Genomic DNA, 27,658 nt, shown 5'->3' with positions numbered 1-27,658 from the left:
CATGTCTCAGAAAGAACTCTTACAGAGGGAGCGTAGGAGGAATAGGGCTCAGTCATTAAATAATCTGTTTATTGTTACGGCTTTCACAAGGGAAAAATAAGACAAAGCACCCAAATAGAAAGAATAAAAATGTATTTTCCTTCAGGTTTTAGACTGACACAGCAAGTACAAATCCTTTAGTGTGAGCACTTTACGGCAGTTTGGAGATTTAACAAACCCCAAGCAATGAGCACACGGTACAAGCCTGAATCCTGACAGTGGCTTCCGCAGGTCTTCAACTCACAAGCTGGCTCTAGCCTTGGCCATCATGGCAAGAACCTTCCTCCTCCAGTCTGGTGTGGCAGAGGGAAGGAACTCTTGGAGCTGAAGGTGCAGATCCCTTCTAGGATAAGATGTTTAATGGGCCAGTCTCAAGTGCACAGGACCAGGCGAGCTTTCCAGACAACAGAAATTGTTTGCCCTGTCAACATATCTTCACAGTATGCAGAGAGCAGGTATTCTGGAACCCAGTCCTGTCTGCAGTCCTTCTGTAACAGGTATGGAAGAACACGCAACTGGAGAATTCCAGGTAAAATCAAAAAAGTCAAATCAGCAGGTTAAAACTCTTTTGGTATATGACCTTCCTTTAATTTTAGATTATATGCATAGAGAACCTGATCTACCCCTAAAAGAACATGCAGCATGATTTGCATTATAAGCCCAATCAGGCACTGGACCAGGGAAACTCTTTTCAAGTGGATTAAATGACACCAAGGTTTATGAATCAATGATCCTTACAAAACAGATTCCCAAACACTCATACAGAAGCGACACATTAACAGTGGTCTGGGCAGCTTTGGCAGTGTAATCCTCTTGGATTGCATCTACGTGGCCTCCAGCATTTTCCTGCTGTGACTTCTGGCCTCTGAGAGCCACCACAAATCCAAAGGCCTGTTTGGTCCAGGGTAAGGAAGTGCTTCTGAAGTCCCAATGCTGCCAAATCTTGTTTTAGAGTAGATTGGGACGCACTGAATCTGTAACAGGATCAACAAGTCTAGAAGGAAGCCATCATAAAACTATCAAATGCCACAGTGATTTAATTAAAATTAACCAATTTCCTCACTATATCCAACCCCCTCTGAGCTTATATAGATACCCCATAGAACATTTGGACTTGGGGTAACTCTAGTAACAGCTTCTAATCCAGTTCTACATGGAGAAAGTCCACTTCTGCTACCTCTCCTTGTGCTAATGGCCCAGAAAATAAAAGGCAGACCCATCCTGGGAAGTTCTTTCTGAAGGCCAGCACCTGAAGCAAGCAAAGAAAAAAAGGTCTTTACATTGGGCCTTCAAGTGTTGATTTGGGAAGTCAAGGGCTATAGTGTAGCTGTCATACAGATGCCACTCAGGGGAAAAAGTGAATGGTCAGAAATGAAAAGCCAGAGTAAACTGCCTCAGTGAAAGCCTCATGGATACAGCAGCTGCCTCAAGCAAGGCAAAAAAGTGCCACTAAGGGATTAAAAAAAACCCAACAAAACAACCATCAACAGAAAACCCTTACAGCTCACTAAAATGCTTCAAGAGTTGCCTGCAACAAGGCTCCCTCTCTACAGCCAAAGGGTGCACCCATCTGTATGCTGAGGATTGTGCGTGGAGTCAGTTCCAGCTTTTGCTTGTCACCTTTGAGGCACAGGCATTGCAGTAGAAAATGTTACTGAGTTCAGAAGCTATTCTATGTGGGCACAGGGAAGGATAAAGTAAAGGACCAGGGCACTTTGGAGGAAGAACTAAAGGATCCTAAAACCTAGGTTTAAATAGCTCTTTTAAAAAGTTTTAAGCAACTAGAACTAAAATTATGTGAGTGGAAAGCAAAGAACGCAGCAGGCACCTCAAAAACTATGGAGGATTTCAAGACCTTTGCTCTACAAGGAACTAACGCCACCTTGGTGCCATCTGTTATTTCTCACCCCATTTCTCGATCAACAGTGGGAAATCGACCCCTGAGTCAGGGAGATAAGGAGGTGTTCAGATCTTCACACCCCTCCCCTGGGAAGAGAACTGAAATTTAGCTAAGGGAGCTTTACTGAGCACAGCTGAGCTGTAACACGCGGCACGTAACAGTGAGGAGACTCACAGGAAAAACTTCATATTCTACTCAATCAGTCTTTGGCAAAGCCCAGTCAAGGCAAAACACAGATGATGCCCAGTGGCTGAGGAGAGTCCCCATGGAGTCACACAAGCAAAGTCAGCAGAACAGGTTAGATTTATCTAACATCTTGGAAGCCTTGAAGGAAGAGCTTCACACTGAAAATGAACAAGGATAAAGGAAGATCTGGGGAAGAGGAGGCTGGGTGCATGTAGGTTATGCTGTAAACCAGAGTGTAGTGCTGTGGCATTGGGCTGAAGCTTCTAGGAGTTAAGCCAGGGGTGCCTGAGACACTCTGCTGCTGTAGCTCGTTTCTCTGGGATCAGCTCCAGCATAGGTAATAAGAAGTCTGTGAATGCAGCTGCCTCGTCTTGGGACCACTCGTATTTTTCCACCAAGACTTCAAAAAGGCCCCAGGGCTTCAGTTTAGTTATGTGCTTCAGGTCACCTGAAAACCAAGACAGACAGGTGAAGTGTGAGACATGGGAACAGAGCAGCTGAACAAAATAGGCCAAACAAGACAGACTGAGCTCAGAAACTGTTCTAATAGCCAGGGCACAGGGAGCATAAAATGCTAGAGCTTGCTGAAGGAAGAAAAATTATACTAAATCCCCTTTTCTATCCACTTTTGAAGCCTGTTCTGTATATGTACTTCCTTGATGGCTTCTTCCCCTCCTGATGTTTCTGGTCCAATATCAGCAAATATTAACTTCATTAAAGCACCAATTACACCAGATGACATGACGGATAACTGTGCCAAACACTGTGGAATACATGCAATACATAGAATCATAGAATGGCTTGGGCTGGAAAAGGCCTTAAGATCATCCAGTTCCAACTCCCTGCCGTGGGCAGGGACACCTCACACGACACCGTGTTGCCCAAGGGTCTGTCCAATACATGCAGCACTGTCTGAGGAAGCAATACACTACTCACAAAAAAGGGTTTGTTTTGTTTAATAAAAGTATTTTACCTTCTTCTTGAGGCTCAATATACTTCTGGGGTGCTTAGAGCTTTATGATAGGGTATAATGTGTCTTGAGCAACACGGCACAGGATGCAAGGCACTGTTTACGTGTCTGGCATGCTAGAAATGGAACAAAGCTGTCTACAGAAGACTTCAAAGGTGAACCAACATCTCCAGCTGACAAAGATCAGCTAAATAAAGCCAAATCAAGCCCGAAGAAGTATCTACAGTAGTGTTTTTCTACCTGCTGCATTTGATCAACCTCAAGATGTCAAGTACTAGGATGTAGGATACTTTGAGAAGTCAGACAAGAATGCCTTATATTTAGCTGTAGTTTTACTGATGAAGTCTTTCATAAAAGAAAGGCTTAAAGAAGCATCTTTGGAAGCACCTGTTGTAAACTGGGATTTCCAGCAAGGCACTCATGTATTTGGGGCAGAGGATGAGGGATACCATTTGCTTTGTTTCCTTTTACCTTTTTTGGTGAAAAACTCCTTAGAGTATTTTCCTGCCAAAATGAGCTTGCGAGGTATCTTCCCAAGAAGTTCTATAATCAATGCAATGTGATCTGCAGTTTTTCAAGAGAAAAGACAATGAGACAAATACACACAACACATCTTTATGCCCCAGTTTCCTTCTCTGTGATACAAGGCCAAAGACATCATCTCCCTTAAAAATCACTTTGAGATCAGACTGCACTAAGCAATGGCAAAGTCAAGGGGGAAGTGGAATAAAAAGGAAAGGAGAATTTGAGGTATGATCAGTTTGCAAAGCATGATAAGAGAATAAGCAGGAGGAGGAATGGGAAACACCATAACAAGAACATGGAATTTACTGCATGGTGTGTTACCACAGAGCACAGCTGGTGGTGATTTTGGTAAAGGATCTTTTCACAAGGAGCCTTTGCACTGATAACTCACAAGAGAAGGCTCATTCTGAGGAACCAACTCATTTCATGTCTCATTTGAAAAAGGAAAGACTTTGACAAACATACCTTCATCCCGTGAGTAATCCTCTCCGGAATGAGGCTCAAACAGATAGTCTCCTGTTGCTAATTCAAAGGCCTAAACACACAGAAAGGAGCATGTTAAATCACTTTAATACACCTCACACAGTGAGATGTGCTGCAGGGCGATTCTGTTTCTCTCTGTGGGACACAAGCAAAGTGGTGGGAAAACCTGCAGAACTCTGGTACACCATTATCATCTTAAGATGTGCAATTACTTTGCAACACTTTGAACAACTACATTGAAAACCATCCTAGGCATAGCTTGGATGAACTCTGCATCAAGTAATCCTGTGTAAATGGTACAAAGGCATTCACAAGCTCAGCCTGTTTGCCTCAACAACATTTTGAAAAATGATGCAATGTCCAAACTCCAGACTGTTTTTCTCTTTTACAAAGTTTCTCCTCTCTTCCCGGATTTCAGATAGAAAAAGATCTTTTTCAAACAATCAATCTCTGAACATTTTTCTCTAGACACCAAACCATGTTTTAAATGAGAAAAACATTTGCATTCATTTCAACTCACCATTCCTAAATTCCAGGAAACCTTTACATTTCACTTTTAATCAAAACAGAACCTCTGACCTGTATTATTTTCTTTACAGACTGCTGTTGTCAAACTATTCAATCAGGCGCCTGGGGTAACCACTGTGTAATTCTGGCCACACATTCTGCAGAGTCAGTGCAACCCTATCAGATACTCTTCCTGCTACATTCATCCAAGACAGTGAAAATGATTTCACTCACTATTTTCCAAGCTTAAAATATAAAAGCCAAGCCTTGAATTTGCAGAAAACACAGAATGAAGACACCAGAGGCACACACATAGGAACTGGCTAGACTGATTTGGTTTTTTAATGACCATATTCTACATTTGCCAGCTACTGCAGGAATAGCTTCGACCTCATCTCAGCATCACTCAGATTATACAATTATTCCAAACATGCAAAGGACAATTAAAATATGATTTTTTTGCCATTCATGCCAATGAAAAATGCAGAAAATAATTAAAATATGAAATTGTACTGAAGACATCTGTGTAAGAGTGCTGGATGCAGCAGAAAGGCTCTTGTCTTCAAGAACTGCATAGTTGCCATGTTCTTCCAATCAGCTTTGAAATCTGCTGGTCCTGTAGAACAAAACTAACTTTCAAAAGCAAAGCCACATATGGCAAAGGAAATAAAGAAACCACTCTGGTATGGAATCATGGTATTCAGCAAGTCTGGAAGTTGTCTTTACACCTGGGAGGGTTTTTCGCCAGGCTTGGTTAGTAACTCAGCCGTCCAGAGCACACAAGAGCTGCTCTGTGCACTCCATGGAAGCAGTTAGAAATGTGCTAGTGACAGCACTCACCATACATGCTGTGCTCCAGATGTCAGCAGGGGTGTTATACCCTGATCCTATCAACACCTCCAAGGATCGGTACTGTCTTGTCTGGATATCTTCAGTGAAGTGCTTGTGCTAAACAGAAGAAATGTTTTACTGAACAGTTGTGAGACTTTACAAGAGGAGAATCAACAACTTGGAAAGTAGCTCAAAACTCATTCCCAGGATACTTCATCTGAAATATACATCCTCACTCAATATTTATCTTCCTACAAATACTGTTCAAATGCTCTACATGAGACACTCATGAGTCCAGCAAACCACAAAAATAGTGTAAGGGAAGACCGAGAAGCTGCACCCTTCTCATATCTCAGCACAACTCAGCTACATTAAAGCAAAGCAACACCAATGTAAGAGACCACTCTGCCAGACACTGCAAGCCTGACACGCAGTTCTGAGTTTAGGACTCATCTCTCCCATGCGAGCTGAAGTATTCTGCTGTTTAAGCAACCAAGAGAAAACAGACATTTCTTCTACATGAAATGTCAAACACCTAAAAGAGAACAGCACAAGCAAAAAATAAAACTATGACTCTCTTTCATGTACTGATGAATCCACTGAAGAGGTTTGAGAAGCTGATGAGCACCAGCACGTCAGAGGGATTGTTTGCACCTTTCTCTTTCTCCAAGAGCGCAACAGACTCCTTCAGAAGTTTCATATATGCAGATTTCTACATATTATGTGTGTCATTGGTCACAGGTATATCACAAGTCATCTAATGGTCATTAGATGGCACACAGGCTGAAATCCTTTGTTAAAGCATCATTTCTTTCACTGCATCCCTGCTCACCTCTCTTTTTCCCCACAAAGTAGTTTCAAACTGGTGTGACTACCTTTACAAGCAGGTTTAAGATAGATTTTGCAAATTCTTTCCCATCTTGGCATCCTGTGAATGAATTATCAGGTTTAAACAATCAATGTGAAAAGACTGCACACTTACCACCCAGCAGGCATTTCCTAGGTCAGCTATCTTCACTTTGAGCTTATCTGCATTCTTGGGCTCAAGAGGATTAAGAAGGAAATTCCCAGCAGTTGATTTTCCTAGAGGCAACGTGTACAACAGCTGATTAAAGCTACATGGGCAGTGTCACCATCTGTCACCCAAATCCTACTGCACTCCCCCTACACAAGAAAGGTCTCACAGATCAGAACTTTTCCCTCTCCAAAGCCTGGGTATAAAAATCACTCTGCACTGTAAACAGCTTCCACTATCAGGACCTGAGTGGTGTTAGAAAGCAGAAGGACAAGTAAGTGTATGCAAGGGGGACTGTTTCCAAGGCTCTTTGCACAGCCTTAAAGTCAGTTTCTAGACAGGACAGATTTAAATAAGGGCATTGCCAGAAACAAAACAACCCTCTCAACCCGTAATCCTTCCTAAATCTTTAAAGGAGGAGAGTCCACATATCAGAGGATCCTTCTGACATACCCATCACTCACTGCTGCAATACACAGTTACAAGAGTTAAAGTATAGACTGAGAAAAATCACAGTGACACAACAGAAAGCAAAAATATTAAGTCAGTAAATTACATCCAGCTGAAGCTTTAAAACTTCAGAGAGCTGTGAAAAGCAAAAGACACCAAATCTTATCCAGCAGGGGCATCCAACTAAATGCAGTTCAGGTTTAAATTTCACTTGCTACTTTTCGTCCCTGCAACTTTCCAGTGGTAATCTGCCAAGAAAAGGCTACAGCAAGGTTTTCAGGAAGAACTGTAGATATTAATGTCTCCTTCCTTCTCCAAGCAGATAAACTGTGCCTGATCTTGACTCAAAGTGCAAAAGAACAGGTTTAGCAATTGGTTGAAGTTTTTTTAACACAGACACCCCTGGAATGGGTTTGAAGTGCTGTTCACCACTGTGTGTCTTACACTCTCCTAAACCCACAAGATTTACTGTTTTTTCCCACAGAAACAAATCATGTTTAAACAAAAGCATTAAAGAGGGTTTTTTCCCTATGCTGTATAAACTTTGTTTCAGTCAGGCTGCATTTCCAGTTCTGGGAGAGCATTTACTTATATTAAGTAACTGAGAAGTTACTTATGCTCTATGTTCAGAACTATCAGAACACACTGAACAGTATTTATCCCATAATTTAACAGCCAGTGAGTATTTGTAGACTTACATTTCTAACAATGAAAATCACATAAGCAACACCTGATACAAAGGAGGAAATGCTCCTATACTGAAAAACAAATGTATAGGTATTTAAAAGTGGGAATACTTATGCATTCAATAGTCAAAACTAAGGTACAGCTACAACTGGAAGCTACAAACAGTGCGTATCTCAGAGCAGGACTGTCATGTTAATTACTCCTGTCAGGAAACCACTCAAACAGATGGTTCTGATCACTTCAAATCTAGATTAGATCTAAGGCACAAGTTCTTCCCTGTGAGGGTGCTGAGGTGCTGGCACAGGGTGCCCAGAGAAGCTGTGGCTGCCCCATCCCTTGCAGTGTTCAAGGCCAGGTTGGACACAGGGGCTTGGAGCAGCTGCTCCAGTGGAAGGGGTCCCTGCCCATGGCAGGGGTTGGAACTGGATGAGCTTTAAGGTCCCTTCCAACACAAACCATTCAGCCTACAAAATGGAGGTTCCTATTAACACCCAGAAGCATTGGAACACAACTCTCCCGCACCAAGGAGAAAGGAGCCCTTACAGGGTTCCTCTTATACCTTTGCTGTCTGATGGGTTATTATTCTCATTCTCATCCTCCGAAGGTATTTCTGTTCGGATGCCTTCTTGCAAATGATTAATCTCCTGCTCATTGAATGATTGCTCTTCGTTGGACGTGGGCTGACACACCATGGAATCTTCTGAAGCTAAGGGCACAAAGGAGTCCGACATTGCTTCTTGAGGCCTGTTCTCCAAGTCACCGTTACGCTGACTGTAATCACAACTATGCAAGTTCTCCTTCTTCTGTGTAAGAGCATGATCACCACAGTCATTGGCATTATGAAGGTCATCCTCAAGTCGCACAGATCCTTGATTGCCAGATTCTGGGAAATCCGCCATTTGTACTATGCCATTGCAGTTGATTTCTGTTAAGCATTTTTCCACACTGCTTTCCATTAGAACAGATTGCTCCTGTACAACTTCAGCTGCAAGAGTGGAAAAGAAGATCATAGTCTAAAAGTAATAGCTGAAGTTGTTCAAGGGAGCCCTCAGAAGTAGGAGGCTCTCAACATGTAATTTATTCAGTTTGTAATAGGAAATATCCTAGCCTCTTTAGATGGGCAGAATGCAATGGAAACAAGTTAAGTAACAGCCACCTCTATTAAAGGTGCTCACTCATGTCAGCACAAGTGAAAGGACAACACTGTGCTACTTCAGGTCCATACCTGTCTTTTTGATGGCATTTTCCTCTGGTGGGCTAACTTTTATGAGCATTTCCAGAGGGCTCTGAGCTTCTTCCTCTTCTTCAGGCTGTGTCTGCCCAGGGCTTGCTTCCTTCTCCATTTCTTCTATTTCTTGCATTCGCTTCTCTAACAGCTCAGCCTGTCGCTTCTGCTTCTTTTTCAACTTCTTTTTCTTATTCTTTGACATTTTGTCAGCCTATGTGGAAGCAAGCAGAGGAACTGGCCTGAACGTTTTGTACTTCAGCACATCTAAAATGCATCAAGTTTATTTTAGAGCTGAGGAAACAGTCTGGGATGAGAACTCTGGAGACAGTTCTTCCGAATAAAAAGCACACATTAAGGTTTTTGGAACAGTTGTCTATTGCTCTTACGTACATTTCTGTCCTAACCTGAGAAACCTGTGGTATTTTCCAGATGAGGAATTGCAACTAAACAGAATAAAGGCACCTTCACAACACACCGTGAGACCACCAAAAAGACTACTTATTCTGGTGCTATGAGCTAACACTGCTTACATCTCCGAGACAGCACTGAACCTGCCGCCTATGTCTGTGACAAAGACAAATCACTTTACCTTCTGATACAAGGTTGCTTTCCCTTAATGTTGACTGCATTATAAAAGGATGCAGTAGATACTCTAAGCAGATGGATACTTACACATGAAAGCTATTACACTTACTGGTTTTGGCTGTGGTGCAGTGCTCACTGAAAGAGAAAGGAAGAGCAGTAAATTAGTATGTTTGTAACAAAAAGCTGCAACTGTGTTCTTATCTTAAAGGTAAGCTTTCTCCTATGTGGTTTGGTAGCATCAAAATAACATTTGATGATATATTTTTAAAGGCTCCTTTTTTCTGCAGAAGTACAAGAATTAAAGACAGTAACATTAAATGCATAATTAGAATTCCATAGACTTGTTTGACTGATATCAAAGACTTCAACTTCCTGTCATGCAGCTTCATTTACTGCATGTATTATGCATCTTACTAAAAAACAAAATGCAAGCCAAAGCATTAAAATACCAAAGTTGAGGGAGCTTCCCTCAACTTTGGGCTCAGCTAAATATTGGGGTTGTAAGATTATGACTAACAGAGCCTTCCAACACACTGCAGTTGTTCTTCACAACTAGTCACAGGTACAATGGATATCCTGGACAGAAACACAAGGAACCAGGAATGAGAAAAACTCTGCTCTCAGATCTTTAGGGATGTTGCATGTTAAGGAAGCCATTTCTGTTACAAGTTTTCCAGACTTCTGCAAAAACACCAGGTAAATCATCTGTTTTTACACATTACTCAGGAAGTTTCCCTAGTGTGAACAGTGATAATTTTCGGGGGTTTGTGGGAAATAGCACCAATTTGCAGGAAAAGTCACCTGCAGAGCCGGATGGTGGGGGAGCCCCAGATCTTTGCCACTCTGTTGCTTCTGCAGCCAGCCTGCGGATGTACTGGTCATTCACACACAGGAGAATGTTCTCAGGTTTAATGTCAGTGTGAATGATTCGACACTTTGTGTGCAAGTAATCCAGACCCTGAAGAACCTGCAGAGAAGGAAACTGACCCTTAGAAAAAGTAAAGAATGAGCAAATGGAGAGTGAAGGGAAAATGCAAAATAGCCTAGGATGACCACAAAACCTGAAGGGCTTCCGTGAGAATACTCCAGATTAGAGCTAATGTGATCGGTGGTTACTACTCAGTTCCAGGAAACACAGATTCACATACAGATTTTAGCTATGAACTTAGAATACTGTCTCTTTACTCTCATAACTTATCACAGCTGAAAATCTAATCTTAACACCCTACAATAAAATCATGTTTTCCTCCTCCCCTTCACCTCACATGTAGGTGTGTGGTACTTCTTAGGCAACCATCCAGTATGAAGAACAGGTTTCTCTTGCGCTTTCCATCATTAAGCACCATATTTACTGAGACCGAGTTTAAAAGAAAAATATTTGCACTTATAAAGAATAACCAGGGTAACAAAAGGTTAAAAGCAAAGCTGGCCTCCCACCATGGTTCAAGTGTCAGAAAACAACAGGTTTTTGCAGTAAAGAAAATATTAACCCAAGAATGACTTTTTTTGCATGAGAAAGATACCAGTCATTTTTGTTTTCTTCAATCTGAGAAGGATTAGTGAGAGTTCTCACTGGGTCAAGTGGAACAATGCAGTCAGAACTGAACAGGAACTGACCTGTTTGATGATCTTTTTGACACAAGGGAGTGGAAGCCCCTGATAATTTGACTTGATGATCCATTTCAGAAGATGATGCCCTAGAACTTCAAACACCATACAGATATCTGGAGCTCAGTCAAGGAAAAAGATGGAAATCCTGAACCAAGCAGCCCTGAAGTCCCAGGACTGAGGATCAAAAGAAATCCATACCAGTTATATGCTTTGTATTAAAGAACTCTCATCTTTCTGCCACAAGCTGCCTTCCTTAACAGTACCACCCTGTCCTACACATCAGTGTTGTTATGTAAACCACAGAGGGATGGAGATGGTTAGGACAATGGTCCTAACACAGCAGCAGCAGTCTCCTGCTTTGAGTGAAAGCCAGTTACACAAGCAAGTGTGCATTAGTAGCTCCTACTAGTATTGAGACAGCTTCCAGCCAAGAATGTACATTTTGGAACAACCTAGGCCTCCTGCCCCAGGCAAAACTTGATGCCAGATCATTCTGTACAAGCACTACCTGAAAAGATAATAAAATTTGCATTTCATAAGTTTCTTTGGAACATTCTCCACCCTCCCTTGTCTCTTTACCAGCAAAATAAACTTTTGACAAGCCTCAACTTCAACAATATTTACATTATCTGCCTTTGTCTGTAAGTTCTGAACAGCTACAGTCACTTCAGTGACATCTTATTGTGCCTTTGCTTTAGAAGCTGAACTTCCAGTTTATTAGGTTGCTTTTCTTCTACACTGGCAGAAAGTGTTTCAAAAGAGTGAAATAAATACAAGATGAACTCAACATTTACTTGGTGCTAAATACCAGAAAAAAAGTTAAGAGAGAAGATACATTATGGGGCTGTTGTTTCCTAGAAGTGTTAGAAGGTTTAGAGCCTACAGCTCACTGAAATCAAATTCAAGGGCAACAAGCACAGAAGTCCAACTTTCTAATTTTAAGGGTTCATTACTGAGACTTGCCACAAATCACTGCCCATGAGAAGGCTGTTCATAGAACCAGAAGGAATTTTCAAAGCAATACACTTTAAACCTCCTAGCAATTTTTATGAAATCCAAGGTAAGATGCTTTCATAACTAGAAATCCACCTTACTATCAAGTTACAGTGTGCATGTGTTTGCTGGTTTTACTTACTGATCTTAGCATTTTGTAGCGTTTTATTTCAGTAAGGGGTTATTACCAGGCTGCTTGTGAAACTGAGGGATTGTGACAGAAGGGTTCTTCCCACAGAGGTACCTTGGACACTGAGCCATTCAGTCCTCAGTCAGAAAGCAGATGCAGCCACCCTCATGTTAACATGATCTCTCCTGTTAAAAGCATAACTAAGCAGTGCAGTCTCCACCACTTGCACATATTATGTCAGACTGAATGAACCTTCTCAAACTGAGCAGGCAGTTCTGAGGCAGGTAATTCAACAGCAGGTTTCCTTGGGCAGCATTGAGCAGCAGCCATGATGTGACAGCTACCTAGCTAACTCCCATGTTTATACAATTCTTTGCCTTTCTTTCTCAAAAGGATACGAGAACCATTAACTCCTGAAATCTTGAAGTCATCCAATAACTGAACAACTCTCTCTTTACTTGGATCATTTGGATCACTGTTGCGGACCTGCAGAGAAAATAAAAGAGGTTTGTGTTTCTTGAGGTAATTACCAGGCAAGAACATATTTTGAATTCAGATCAATTGCATTACTGTTAGGTTTCTCTCCAACTTCTCTGCAGCCAGATGATCCAGAACCAAACATGATAAATGTGAACTCCTCCAGACGAATTAAACAATGAAACAATGAAACATCAGAACCCCACTCTTGGGCACTCACCGATTTTAGCAACTTGATTTCATCCAGTGCTGTTTCTGTGTAGTGCTCTGCGCTCTTCACCACCTTCATTGCCACAAATCTCCTCCCTCTACACATACAGAGTAAGTAAATTGGAGACTGTTAATGCTCAAATAACTTATTTTCCAGAATTATACTAATCCTTTTGCATAAAAGAGAGCTACTTAGGCATCATGGAAAAATAAGTTTTAAGCACTCATGAAGATTGTTTTTCAGTCTTTTTTAATAGTAATTTCTCATAATAGTATAGAGACTGCCAAACACACAAGCACTCTTTCCACACACATGGTTTGTTCTGTTAATTCCCTCTTGCACACTTGTATGCACAATACAGAAAGAAACTCTTGTGTTAGAACATGCATTCCCAACAGAAACACCAGCTAGAACAGAAAGACTTACTGGATGTCCCATGCTAGCCACACAGTGGAGAAGTGGCCCCATCCAAGCTTACGAATCACATGGTATCGTCCATTAAAGAGATCTCCTATTTTCACCAGGTGATAACCACCTAGAAAAAACAGTGGGAAAGTTCTGTGAAGGGATCTCACAAGCACTGAAGAGCAGGTCTGGGGAACAAGCATCACCACTTGAGGTATTTTACATTTTTGATCAGATAAACAAATGCAAATGTTTCTTTAACTGGATCTCACTGGAATAAGTATACAGTATGCCAGAAGAAGAGCTGCCAACAGCCCTCTGGTTGACTGAAAAGCTTTAATATAATTGAAGTAGAATGACTGAATTTTCCTCCTTGTTTAATGTAGGCCATCACTGTAGCACCACAAGAGTATTTCTTCAGTGAAAGCATCTGAAGTCTACTGAACTGAGCACCTTTGGAAAGCACTGCTTCTGATGTTCAGTAGCAGAATCTTACAGTTGAATACCAGCATTGCTCTGTCCTCATAACATGAAAAAGAACTGAACTCAAGACCCCAGTGGAGTTCCCCCTGCAACTGCTTTCCTGACTGAAAGGCACTGTGCCATGTAACATGACTACAAACACAAAAGTCTCCTCCCTGTACCCCCAGTATCTCTCAAGCTGCTGACTATGCAGGAGGATTCCATGACAGAAGCAAAGACACAAAGACAACAGAATTTGCAGGAAACAGAATACAGAGAATAAACTGTGACTGTTAAGGTATAAATTCTTGCCAGACCCTGGAATTGCACCCTAGATTCCAGGCACTTACTATTCAATTGTGGTGAGCAAGTACCACCCATGAAACACGTGCTTTGTCAGGAAGATTTGTCTCTCTTGATTGACTGGTTCATAAACACGATGCAGAATTACTATCCATTACTTTGTTAGCTCCAGCAGCAGAAGTCCTTTTCCTTCACTTCAAGATTTCAGTTATAACAGTGATAGCTGTACTGACTGCAGTCACACAATGCCTTTTTCTTCTTCCCATCTGCTGCTTTACTAACAAAATCCCACAAATACTTGGGTAGCATGCCAGAAGTAATGTAAATGCTTTGAAGTAAAGCACTGAAGCAGAAGGAACACTGCAATTAGAGTACCTTGTGCTATTTTACTTTACATTTTTTATACACATATATGGCAATTGTTACATGCTTCTCCCTGCCTTTATATATACAATAAAGAGTATCACAGAAGTAGTCTTACAAAGCACTTGGAGGTGGGGGCACATATTCAAGCTTCTAGTAATTGATGAGCTGAATTTGTATGATCAGTGTTCCAGCAATTTTTTAAAGTATTTGCTATGTTAAAACCAGCCTGACCTTTTCATATACAATTATATACTGTGGTGTCTCCATTTGCTCTGTATTTAGTTTCTACTCCGAGAAAGAGTAGAAGACTGTATTTGCAGACACAAAGTTATCTGAAGAATGGTACAAACATGATCTTCAAAAGAAAATTATGAAGAATTTGAAACTGATTTGAACGATTTAAGTGTCCTTTTTCTGATGAAAATCAAAAAGGAACTGAATGCCTACTTGCTTTGAAAGACCTCTGGCACAGAGATAAAGCTAACAGCTTTAAATACCTGCATTAAAACCAGCTCCAACTCAAATCTTGACTGATAGCAAAGGAAACCCTGGAAAATAGTTTCTCCTTTTCAGGTTAGCTTGAAAAACATTACTATTGTCATACAGTTTCAAAACCAGTTAAAGTAAGAAGGAGTTTATTTTCATTCTCTACAGTAGATGGAAAAATGAGGGAAATTCTTGGTTACACTGAAAATCCTGTGCTGAAACAAGCAAGTCCTCACCTTTACAGTAATCATTTGGATCCTCTTGTTCGTCATCATCTGATCCCAGGATTTCTTCCTCTTGCTCTGGAATATCATTCTCTGAATGAGCAGCAGGGCCCCGATGCTGAGTGTCGGGTCTGAAAGAGAACACACTGCATGTCTCACACACGTTACTCTAGTTCAGTAGCTTTCATTTCATATCAGGGATTGCTGATAACGCATGAGATGCAATTATCAGCCTCCAGAAATCTGTTTTCACATTTAAATGCTTTTACTCCTACGCTACTATAAAAGTAGACACAAGCAATTTTCCAGATAATAGTGAGAAATACAACTTAATGCCGTAGATTCATTTTTACAATGGAGCAAAGAAAAGACTGGACAAGAGATCACGTTAAAAAGCTTGGCAATCCCACCAACACATTACTGAACCCCTTCTCAGCTTTTCATTCAGTGAGGATTTTTCTAAAGCAGACTTATATTTTAAGATGTCACCTCATGTAAGATCTGAAGGTTTAAATGCCGGATAATGTTATCCTAAAAACTAACATCAATTCATTTTTACTCCTTTGGGAAAAATTCAAACTGGTGTTTTAGAAACTGGTCCTGTTGTTCCTTTCACCTTTGAGATCAAATGAACATTTAATGATCCTTCTGCTTCTGACACTTCAGAACTCTAAACCCCACAATACTGGGCTGCCTTTCTCCTGCTCTCAATGTGGTGGGCTGCATCCCTAGTCTGTCTCTTCACTGAATGTCTAAAGTCGGTGACAGTTGTCTCAGCTGTGGCGAGTGGGAATCCACAGAGCAGATGTTATGTCAACCCTTCCAAGAGCTTGTGACTGCAGATGGATTGGGATCAGGCACCAAGGTGGTATTTTCTTTCCACTCCCACGTTTATAAATAAAAACATTAATTTTGTGTGCTTAAGGTTCTCCAAATGTGTTACTCCAAGTTCCTGCTTGTGAAGATCACGTTGGCAAAGGCCACCTCATTGCTCTCAATTATTTGAGCTGTGGCCACATTCCCTGAGCTAAGGCCTCCCCCCATTCCCTGTACCCCAATTCCTCCTCTGTGGTAGCACACCACTTACAGCCAAAAAGCTTCTGAAATGGTAATGCTAAACCAGGTAAGTTATTTACTTTGTGTCCTGGGTTCAGCATTACAGGGAATGGTTAAATGTCTACAAAGTTTAGTCTTCACTACCCTTTTGTCTGAAGCAAGGACATAAAGCAATGCCTACAGCCCATTTGCACTGGCAAGGTTTAATTGCAAAGCACTGCAGGATACACTGAGCTTTTCTTCTTAGAAGTATGAGATATTAAATAAAGCTGGAGTTGTCCAGAGGTGGGCAACACATTTGTTTACAGCAACAGATGTGGATATGCTAATGCATGTGGGCTTTTGGATCAGTTCTTGTACCTTATAACCAAGTTGGAGTCCTGCACATCGTATCAGGGCAGTCCCACTTATCTTATGCCACAGGACAAATCTAGTATTTCAATTTTGAGTAGTTATACAGCAGAATGAAGATTCAGCATTTACCTACTACACATGCACTCTGCTGAGACTTCATACACTAAATACATTACTACACATTCAGGCTATGGCCATCTTAAATATCTATGGAGCATAAAAAGGAAGAAACCAGCATTCTAACCTGACCATGACTGAATCTGTAGCCATTTACAAGCTGGAACTGAAGTTCATTAAAGGAAAGAGGAGCTACAAAGGTTATCCTAGGCACAATTAACCACTCACCATTTATTTTTAGTCTGTTGCAAGTCCTGCTGATATCTTAATTCAGGTAGAGATAAGCAACTCAGATTTGTGATCCTAAACAATAAAACAAGCCTGCCAGGCAGTCCATTCCACTGCTGCCAGGCTAATAAGACATATGTTAACAACCCTGTAGCTCGATCCATCCCTCAGATATTCAGTATTTAGACTTTCTGCCCCCATGAGCCACAGAATTACAAGTGAGGGGTAGGTAAAAGGAAACTGGGGAGGAGGGGAAAACTCTTGGAGGTCAAAATGCTGTTTTACAAGTGCTGCATTCCTTTGGGGACGACTAAGCTACAAAATAATTCAACTGTCCACAAATGAAGAGCAGGCAGCAAAGGCAAGAAAGGACCATGGACAGAATGGTTGAAGGGGAGACTGGATGCTCCCTATATAATAGGATCCCATTGACAAGGTAAAGCCAGGATGCACAATTGGACAGAAAGGAGGATTTAAGGCCAGTAGCCACACCCATAGCGTAAGCAGTAGAGTATTTCTCCAAACACTAAGATCTTAACTTTTGTAACTAAGGAAGATGGAGGGATTTGAGTGGATTCAAAAGAAAATTCATCTGAAAAACCACAGCCTGAGTGCTTTGCAGTAATAGTCATTTTATGCATCAAGGAAGAAGTTACTGGAAGCACTAAACCCCATTCCCTCAGAAAGGGCTGACAAACTGCACTGCCGACAGCCTCGTACCTGGCACACCCTGTAGTCTGCATCTGAGGCTGTCCTGGGGATCCAAAAGCATTTTGCGTCTATATTATCATCCATTATACCAACTATGTAATAGTGAGCCACATTCAGGTCACATACATTTCTACTGTACTATTTCCTTTATGAAATCACCACCAAAACACATCTCATTCCTTTCCCTCCTGTGAACAGTCATTAGATGTTACTACATCCCACCACCTTCTTCCCCTTAAGTGACCATGTCAGCTGCAGATAGAGATTTGATCAGTGCAGAATGTGTTAATACTAAAGAAAAACGGATATATAAAACCACAACCCTCATCCATCTGCTTTCTCACACACACAATATTTGAAAAGGTACAAAAGGCTGCTAAAGACAGCAGAAAAATCCTTACTCTGTACCCTAAGATGACAACTGAAACAGCTGCCAGCAACACTGCAAAATGCACATAATACATATGAAGAGCCTACAGAATGGTTACACATTAAAAAAATCAAGTGTTATGGGGTACTTTTTTGCATTGCCACCTCTGTTCTACTTACAAATATCCTGATCACCTTTTACTTTCACTCTCTCAATGTGCTATTTCATCATCAGAATTCACCGTATTTGCAGGGTCTCTCTACAACTATAGAGCAGTATTTTACTTAAGGAAAACAACATGGAAAGGCAAAATGCTAGACCTTTTATGGAGCGTGTTATTCATATCTAACCATATCCATAACTAGACCCTCCCAAAAGTCCTTATTCTCTCAGGAATGCCTGAAGAAGTGCAAATTCATAAGATGAAGAAAAAACTGAAGAGGGTAACCTACCTGCATGAAGCACGGCCTCCCATTGATAAAGATATTCCTGAAGACAGCCCAACAGTTTTGGAAAGAGCCATTAAAACCCAGCTGCCACACTGGTCAGGAAGAGGGGGACATCAAGGGCAAGCAGAGGGGCTGGTTCTTCTCAAACGCAGCAAAGCTTTGTGCAAGAGTGAGAGAGAAAAGGGATTTGCCTCCACCACCTAGCTGCAGCTGCACAGCACTGCATTGCAGGTGAAGGGCCTTGCAGCAAGGCTGGGGGTTGCTCTCCACTGATCTCCCTGCAAATTCAGTCATATTAAGGGTTGAGCATAAAGAGATTCATCTCCTCTTGATGTTTACACCCTGGCTCAATCTTACCTCTAATGAAATTAGAAATTCAGTCAGATACTTCATTTCATCTTCCTGAACGAACCGGTTTTATTTGCCTATTCAATAGTCCACTGGATTCAAAACGTGGATGGAGACAAGGCTCATGGTAATTGCTGACAGTCCAACCCTTTTGATACAGAAATGCCAGCACGATCACATGGGAGAGAAAGGGCCTTCAAAGTAAAGAACTATTTTCTGAAGTAATTCCAAACCTCCCCATCCAACATTACACAGAAAACTGATCCCTTATGCTTAAAAGCAACAACACAAGCAGGCGAGGGAGTCAAATCTGCCTTAAAAAGGGTGAACTGAGTGTTCTTCACAATAGCAGGCACTTCTCATAGTCCTCCAATGTAGAAGAATTAACCAGCCATTTCCTGTGCCTGTTTATCCTGCTGATTTATGCAAGTGATAGGGGAAACATGTCAGCAACAACGTGACATGACAAGTAGTCATTTAGAGATTTTTCCCTGCTGTGTATTAGTGAAAGACACTCTGAAGCTGGCTCTGCAGTGTTAAACCAGGGAGAACTGGATTCATTTGATTGCAGATCTAACGTATTTTCACCTTAAAATGATGTGCAGATTTCAGTGAGCATTTAACAGCTTCACAGTGACAAACATCAGAAGAGGTATTAACAACATGCAATATTGTCCACTGTAGACAAGATTTTGCTCCACAGTGATTGAATCCACCACCTGACAACTCTGTTCCCCCCTGCAATGCCCAGCAGGGACAGCAACAGGTATTTGCAGGAACTAAGCTTTCAGTCACTTACTCCTTACAAAAAGTGTTCAAACAGTCTGGGAAAAGACTTTTTTCTCCTGCCAGTTTCCCGCAGAATCATTTATCTGGTCCACACACTAAAAGTAAAAAGCGATTAAACCCCATGTGTATTCTTATAGATTTGCACTGAGGTGGAACCAACAGCATCAGGAGGATGAGAAGATGGGATAGCACAGTCATGCCTGTTGGTGGAGGCAGTGTAATGAAAAATAGTGCTCTTGGTGCTGTGGAGCAGCACCAGCATGGGCCCCTTGACTGCCTCTATAGATCACCAGTGAAGCCATCACAGTGGTCAAGTCTCCACATGCAGCTTCACCACCAAACCTCAGAACTTGTTTTCTCTACCCCGATAACTTACATAAAACACCTGCAGGTCTTTTATTCTCCTAATCAATAGCATTAACATTGACATCTTCAAAACTCTATTTTGTACAGGAAGTGTTTCTCCCTGTCCCCAAAATGGTAGAAGTACCACCCATACTACTTACCTACCTGCTTTGAGCAGATACAAACACAGAGCCCCATCCACCTCCAAGCAAGGAAGACAGCATTTAAACCAAATTACTTTTCTCACACCAACCATCCTTATATATGTGTTAACAAAGGAGATACTTGGACTCCACCTCAGTTTCCTTGCCACTTGCACGGATGATGCCCATCTGCTTTCCTAAGTGATGTTTAGGCCACCTGCAGCATAATCTTTACAAACACAGTCATTCCTTATTTGTAAGCTCAAATGACACACCTGAAACATTCCCTAAGAGAATCCAGTTCAGGGAATGCAAGGCTAATGAGGAATCCAGCTCATACTGTAGAAGCCACAGGTAAGAGCCCTGCAACACACCCAGGGACTACTGCATCGCTTTCCACCTCAACCACCCAGCCAGTGATAACCAGGGCTGCATACCCACTGCAGCCAGAGCTTGCTCCAAGTGCTACTGAGATCATTTTCATTTGGAGAAGTGAGGAAAAAAGGTTCCATAATGGGATGGTGAAAAGCCAGGATTTCAAATTTCTCTCCCGTTTTCACATGCACGCATTAAGACAATGTCTCTTTAGGTGCAGTATGCTTGTCAGACTGCATCTTGTTCCTATGCTATAGTGCGCCTGTAATTCCAGAATCATGTTAAGGCATACCTAGTCAGAATGACTGCTTCTGGTGCCAGCCTCCAGCACTTACACACAGATCTGCTGGCAAACCCAGTGACTGATAAATATTGTACTGCTTTGACTCAAACTTTCACTATGAATTCATGTCCGAGCTGATAAAAGTATTTTCCTTGCTTGTATACACTTTACCTTTCTGTTCAAGAAGGTTTTGAGGGGATCTGAGGGAATTATAAATCACAGATTAGAAGGGGAGACTTAGAAGTCTATAACTCACATTATTTGGTGATTACTGCCATTCATTCATTCTTGCATCCCAACTTTCCCAATACAGAACCAGTATTTTCTGCCAGCAGGGCAAATGCACAATACTTGCCGCTGTGGGGCAGGCCCAGGGCTACAGGAACACCACTGCTGAGACCTTCAGAGGCACCAAGACATACTTTTATTCAGTGCCTCTGTGGGAGTTCAGTCTTGAACATAGGTAGTAATTTCACAGGAGAACAGCAGCACTGCACACAAATAACAGGCAATCCAAGTCTCCTGCTCCCCGTACCCATTCCCCCGCACAAGCATTTAACGAGCTGTTTGTAAAACTGTCTGCTGTTCCCACTATTCCAAACCAAGGGATTTCCATGGAAACCAGAAGATCTGCAGTTGTGTCCTATCACAGTCTGACAATCACTTCTGTATGTGAATGAAAAAATCCTGTGGGCGATGCACTCTGACTCTACCATAAACTTAAGTTCAAAAGAGGTATGAAAGATGTAGCCCTGATATTAATTATGAAAGACAGGTGAGGAAAACATAATCCATTGCAGGAAAGCAATGCAAGCAAAAGATGCTATAACAAACTGGGGAGTATCAGACTTCTGATCAGAAACTTCTGCTCCCCAGACAGCACAGATGGAAAAAATCACCAACTTCTTTGTCTCTCCTCACAGCAATTCTATTGAGGAAGAAAGAAGTGAGGCTTCATTGTATGGCATAGGTCTGACCAGAAGACTGCAGACAACTGGAGATCAGTTCCTGGGAAATACCAGATACTGCAGGCATTTGGGAAAAGGGAAAGGAAGTAAACCAGGGGTACGGAACCAACCCAGCTCTGCCACTGCCCTCCGTCCAGCGGTAGAGGGAGCCAGAGCAGCTACTTGTTGAGAAACTTGAGGAAGAAAATGCAGATCCTTGATTCAGGCTTCTGAAAAAGAAAAGGAACTCTTAACAGAAGAATTGGAAGAAGTGTTGTCTGGGAAAGAAGAACTTCAACACAACCTCCAGGAGCTGAAGGATGCCAGTGAAAAAACAAGGACTGAAAATCAAGATCTTTTAAGCTGCTATTTAAGAGCTCACTTGAAAACCTGCTTTTTATGAAAGTCAAATACAAGAACAGCAAAAAAGATCAGAAAAACTACACTTAAAATTTCCTTCTGAAACAGAAGGAAACTGAACTCAGAAATGAGAAAGACTAAATATGTAAGGAAGGATTAAATAAATTCACCAGCACACATAGAATTAGGAGAAAGCACTTCAGCTCGTGTTTCCAGAACAAGCCACATAGTGATAACTGCCACTACCTTTGTAGTTATGCAGGCTCACAGAAACAACATTCTGCTTTGAGGAACAATTGGTTCAACATCCCTTGCACAGAACTGCTGGGTTTGTGCACGAGTCAGCCAGCTTCTCCTGGAACAAAAGACACTGCTGAAGCAAGATACTGGACTTGATAAAACAGCATTAGCATTTGGGCCTGCTAAAAACACACACGTCCCCCACACATCATACAGCCCTGTAGCCCAGTTCTAGTAACATGCTATTTTTCTTCATTTCAGAGAAAATGAGGTATAACACAGAGCTATTTGTTCAGTTTCTTGGCTGTTTTTCTTCGCATCTGGATGGGGTTTTTTAGCCTGTTTTTTAAACTCTGGGTCTTAATCTCAGCAGTAATCTAAAACCTCATTTTGTTTTCCTAGGACAAAGAGAACAGTTTGAGCTTCTCAGGGTTTGCAAAATACAACACAGGAAAAAAAAAACAAAACACCCAGGGTATTTTACTGGCAGTTATGGTCTGACAGTTAAATTAATAAAGCCATTGGTAAAGTACACCTGTATTTGTATTTTAGTTCAAACAGAAGCTTGTCTTTTCAAATAGCAGCTCAGTTTTGAAGTACCAGATCTCCCTCATATATCAGGCTTTGGTTCACAAAGCTCAACAGCCTTAAGAGCACAGGACATTAATCTCTTTGCAATGAAAGCATGCAGATGGCATGCTGCAGTATCACTTCAACCACGAATGGATGTTATATCCATACAGGAACTAAGTCCAAGCAATATTCCCCTCCAAACAGCATTTGGGGTCTTTAAAAAAATCAAGCTTGACAGCTCCTGTTTGCCTGCACTGCTCCTGAACAGCCTCTGCCCTCCTGCACACACGTGGCATGGGGACCTGCAAAGCAAGAAGCAGCCACCTCGTGGTGAGGAACAGGCAGAACTGCTCAACAGCCATCACTCCTTCCTCCTGCTGTGCTCATAGATGTCCCCATCCAGCACTCATCATACAACACCACAGCACAGGAGTGGTTCTGTTCTCACTTCCCTACAAGTCAGACAACTAAAAAGAGCACAGGAAGCATTCCCAGGGAAGCACTGAGCAGCTCCTTCACCCTCCTAAGGATGGCTGTAAACAGGCCCAACACATGTGTCTGCTAACACCAAAGACACAACTGCTTCAGAGTGCAAGGATCTTCTGCATTTGACAACTAGGCAAAAATGACAACCTGGATGCACCTCACCACATACAGCTGTTGGAAGCGTTATTAAAGTTCTAGTAAGAAAAAAGCTTGGAAGCATACTTTTTAAAAGCTCCTTTTTAAAAGATGGGGTTTTTGAGCACCTTTGGGAATCAACGGACCTTTAGTGCCCAAGATGCTCACAGCTAACGAAATGATAAATTAACACATCAGATATTACCCCAGATAGCTTTCAGCAAAGCACTTTTCTGGCAACAGTACATACTGCAGTAGCCAATGTACCAAACTCCCTCGGCTTTATTAGCAACTACAGCTGTGATGTGTGTATTTCCTGAGATGTTCTTAGTATTAAGGAAAAGACTAGCATAAGGTTGCCTCTCATTCTCCAAAATTTAAAGAAATTTTCATCCTAATTCCTTGTCTTTTTGATGGAAAAGACTGAGATAAGAAGAAACTGAAAATTATATTCTTCCAACTCCACAGTGGCAGCCACGGGACCAATGAGGTGAGCAAGCAGAAGCTTCCTAAGCAGATCTGACATCTGGTTTAATGGTTCTGCCGTATTACCAAAAGATTAGGTGTAATTTTGAGTGAGAAGACATGGATACCTCTCCTTTGTATTACCAAGAAACTTCACCTGTGCCCTTTCCACAGAGAAGTATGTTAGGACAAATGCACACTCACAGAATCCCAGACTGGTTTGGGTTGGAAGAGACCTCAAAGCTCCTCCAGCTCCAACCCCTGCCATGGGCAGGGACCCCTTCCACTGGAGCAGCTGCTCCAAGCCCCTGTGTCCAACCTGGCCTTGAGCACTGCCAGGGATGGGGCAGCCACAGCTTCTCTGGGCACCCTGTGCCAGCGCCTCAGCACCCTCCCAGGGAACAGCTTCTGCCCAAGAGCTCAGCTCAGACTCCCCTCTGGTAGGTTAAAGCCATTCCCCCTCATCCTAGGGGGACACTCACTCCATCACTGATACCAAATAAAACTTTTAAGACAGGAAGGATGGGAAGAAACAGGAACATCCCGAATTTGCAGTAAATGAAGAATTTGATTGACCTTCACATAAAAAAAAAACCCATCATCATCTACATGTAACTTCAATTAGTATTGACAAGGGTTTTCTGAAAATAGCCAGTTTTGTCTGAACCTAAATAGTAGCAGTCTTAAGTTGTGAATGATGAAAAAAGCACTAACTTTCCTGGTTTGTACTATACACAGCCTATTTTGATTATTTTTATCCAAGTTGGTGCTTTGGTTGGTTTTAACTGGATTGGGTGGATAGGGAAACTTAAACCAGGTGTAGCTCATTTCTAAAGTGAAAGCTATTTTGAAATGCTCTAAATCCCTTCAGAACATTCTCTGCATTTTTATAGTTACCCATAATAAGATAATTCCCAATACTTACCAATCTTAACCTTTTAAACTCAGTCCTTTCATGCTTTTTACTGCCCTTTATCCAGCAAAAATTACATGTATGTGATCTAACCAACTACAATGGAATATTAGATGTTAAAAGGATGTTCCATGTGGTTTCAAGTTTAGATTTCACAGGAAAAAAAATCTTGCAACAACTCAACTAAGCTTATTTTAGAAGATTTAACTAGAACAGCTTTGTATTTAAATTGCATAAATGTTGTGGAGCTGCACCTGAACTTAGAGGCTGACACTGAGTTCTTCTTTCTGGTACAACATAAAGTACATAAAAAGTACATGCAAGCTCCTGAGGCAGGATCCAAGAAACTCACAGTACTGAGAAAGAGGGTTGAAGTATGATGTTTAAGAATACGGGATTTACAACTAGTTCTGCACTCAAACCAAGGTTAGTGGTAAACCCACCAACTAAGCAGCAGTGCAGTTAACCTGTTCAGGCTATGTGGTTAAAAGGAGTTAAAATACCAGCCAGGACTTAAAGTTACCATTCAGCAACCTCAGAATTGACACAGAAATGGGTCTTTCCACCTGCAGGACTCTATGGGCAGGGTCAGTACTGTCTGTCTGCAGCCAAGAAAGAGAAAGAACCAGGCACAGAATTAAACTACATATTCGTTCAGAAATTAGGATACGGATCATGATTAGAAAGAGAGCTCTTAAGAAATTATCCTAATGCTGCCTTCAAGAAATACCAGGAAGATGGACAAAGCTGCACAGGAACTTAAGGCACTCCTGGAGTCTTCACCCCCCTAGAAGCTCCATCTCAAACCAACTGAATCTTTGCTGGAGACATCCAGAAAGTAGTTTAGAGCCTCATGATTCGTCAGAGGAAGTTACCAAAAAAGCATTAAAGAAATCCCTCTCCAGCTCCCTCCCAAAGCCTTACTCACTGAATACCTTTGGTTTTAAGCACCAGTGAGCATAAAACCTCCTGAGGTACCCGAGTTTTTACACAAGTAAGTATTTTACTGAACATACAGAACTGGTACTGAGATTTCCATCACCTCCCACTCTAAAGGCATGCCGAGCAGCACTGAAAGCAGTACTTAATGCAGTCTGGTGGGAGCCACTGGTTAGTATTTACTCGAGATCCTTTCTGCATCCTAAAGTTCACCACATATAAAGGCTTGGGACATTCCTGCGGTACGAGGAGCCACAGGAGAGCATCAAAGGCAGAGAAAGAAGTGAACAACACATCACACCGTTCCTGCGGCAAGATTAAGTAATAAAAGCCGAGGGGCGGTGGGGAGAGTTTCAACAGAAGCTGGTTCCTAAAGGCAGCAGTTGACTGCGCTGCCTGGCGGGGGGGTCCCAGAAGGGAGATGCCGCCGGCATCCCCCATGCACAGCCCGGGGCTGAAGGCCGTGGCCTGCGGGGACACAGCAAGGCCCGAAGCGGTGGAGCACGGACCGCAGCTCGCTCCGCAGCCCGCGGCAGGGCCAGGCGGGGAGCGGGGCAGCAAATCCGCTGCCCCGGGGCACCACAGCCTGCCCGCACCGCGGAACGTGCCTGCAAGGACAGCCGGCTCCAACCCCCGCCCAGCCCCGGAGGTCCGCAGGCTCCGCCGCCCCGGCGGTAACAAAGAGGCAGCAGGAGGCAGCGCTGAGGCGGCGGGAGCTGCCGCCTGGAGGGGAGCGGGGCCGCACTCACTTCCTCTGGGCCTTGTCCTTCTTGGCCTTGGTCCGCTTCTTCCGGGCCTGCAGCGCCAGCACTGAGGGGAGAGAACGGACAGAGCTCAGTGACAGCGGCGGCAGCAGCACCCGGGCCGCGGTGCGCGCTGATGCGGGGCTCACCTTTCCGCTCCATGGCCGTCAGCGCCGGGTGTCCCTGCCCCCGCGCCCGGACGCGCGTGCGCGGCTCGGGCGCCTGCGCGCGCGGCCCCGCGGCCTCATCCTCGCTCCAGCTCGAGCTCGAGCCGCTCCTGCGCGCTCCCGCCGCCAGGCGGCGCTGCCGGGGCATCGGCATCGGGGACGCGCGGGGCCTGCGGGCGGAGCGCGGCGGCTGAGGCGGCTGTGACGTCTGTGACGTCAGCGCTGTGCGCGCGGTGCCGTTCGGCAGGGGTTCGGTGGTTAATGGCGTCATGGAGGGGTTCGGGTTAAAGGGACCTCAAAGCTCCTCCAGCTCCAACCCCTGCCACGGGCAGGGACCCCTTCCACTGGAGCAGCTGCTCCAAGCCCCTGTGTCCAACCTGGCCTTGAGCACTGCCAGGGATGGGGCAGCCACAGCTTCTCTGGGCACCCTGTGCCAGCGCCTCAGCACCCTCACAGGGAACAGCTTCTGCCTTAGATCCAACCTGAACTTGCCGTTTCAGTCTGAACCCATCACCCCTTGTCCTGTCACTGCAGTCCCTGATGCAGAGCCCCTCTCCAGCATCCTTGTAGCCCCCTTCAGACACTGGAAGCTGCTCTGAGGTCTCCATCAGCTTCTCTTCTCCAGGCTGAACAGCCCCAATGTTCTCATCCTGGCTCCATACAGGAGGTGCTCCAGCCCCTGAGCATCCTCATGGCCTCCTCTGGCCCTCCTCCAACAGCTCCGTGTCCTCCTTACGTTGAGAACACAAGTGCACGCAGTAAGCAGTGGGATTGAGTTCACAGAGGACACACACAAAGCTGAGTGATGCAGCTGACATGCCCAAGGGACAAGAAGCCATCCAGTGGGACTTGGACAGGCTGGAGAGGTGTCCTCACGGATCCTCATGGTGTTCAGGAACCACAGAGGAACAGGCCTTTCAGTTTTTAAATGGTGCCTATAAGAATGATGGGGAAAGGTTTTTTGGCAGGGACAAGGAGTGATGGGTTTAAACTAAAAGAAACTAATTCAGGCTGGATGTGAGGAAAAATTCTTTACAATGAGGGTGAC

At 43.1% G+C, this 27,658-nt stretch overlaps 1 protein-coding gene across 2 annotated transcripts; it reads right to left on the bottom strand.

The window, feature by feature from the left end:
• Positions 1–115: 115 nt before the first annotated feature.
• On the bottom strand, positions 116–26,715 carry SRPK1 (SRSF protein kinase 1). 2 transcript variants are annotated; one of them, XM_034069732.1, is made up of 16 exons: positions 26,593–26,715; positions 26,450–26,510; positions 15,087–15,205; positions 13,255–13,363; positions 12,838–12,925; positions 12,539–12,626; positions 11,024–11,130; positions 10,208–10,373; positions 9,516–9,541; positions 8,819–9,032; positions 8,153–8,578; positions 6,424–6,524; positions 5,451–5,558; positions 4,086–4,155; positions 3,567–3,659; positions 116–2,573 (listed from the first exon to the last, which is right to left on the bottom strand). In XM_034069732.1, the coding sequence occupies exons 1-16, from the start codon at positions 26,603–26,605 to the stop codon at positions 2,389–2,391; spliced, it is 1,974 nt and encodes a 657-aa protein (XP_033925623.1). In that variant the 5' UTR covers positions 26,606–26,715; the 3' UTR covers positions 116–2,388. The 2 variants fall into 2 exon arrangements, with proteins under 2 accessions (XP_033925623.1, XP_012986448.2); XM_013130994.3 differs by lacking the exons at positions 26,450–26,510; positions 26,593–26,715 and adding an exon at positions 18,363–18,540.
• Positions 26,716–27,658: the final 943 nt, after the last annotated feature.

Source organism: Melopsittacus undulatus, chromosome 16 (genome assembly GCF_012275295.1).
Source record: "Melopsittacus undulatus isolate bMelUnd1 chromosome 16, bMelUnd1.mat.Z, whole genome shotgun sequence".
In the NCBI taxonomy this organism is placed as follows: domain Eukaryota; kingdom Metazoa; phylum Chordata; class Aves; order Psittaciformes; family Psittaculidae; genus Melopsittacus; species Melopsittacus undulatus.
The sequence above is the reverse complement of the archived record's forward strand: the minus strand, read 5'-3'. Positions and strand labels throughout refer to the sequence as shown.

Excerpts from the sequence above, each read along its gene's own strand:
- SRPK1 (XM_034069732.1), bottom strand. Across the intron at positions 9,542-10,207 it reads CCCACCATCCGGCTCTGCAG|TGAGCACTGCACCACAGCCA; the intron begins GTGACTTTTCCT and ends TTTCTCTTTCAG. Across the intron at positions 9,033-9,515 it reads CTGCACCACAGCCAAAACCA|GCTGACAAAATGTCAAAGAA; the intron begins GTAAGTGTAATA and ends GCTTCCACATAG.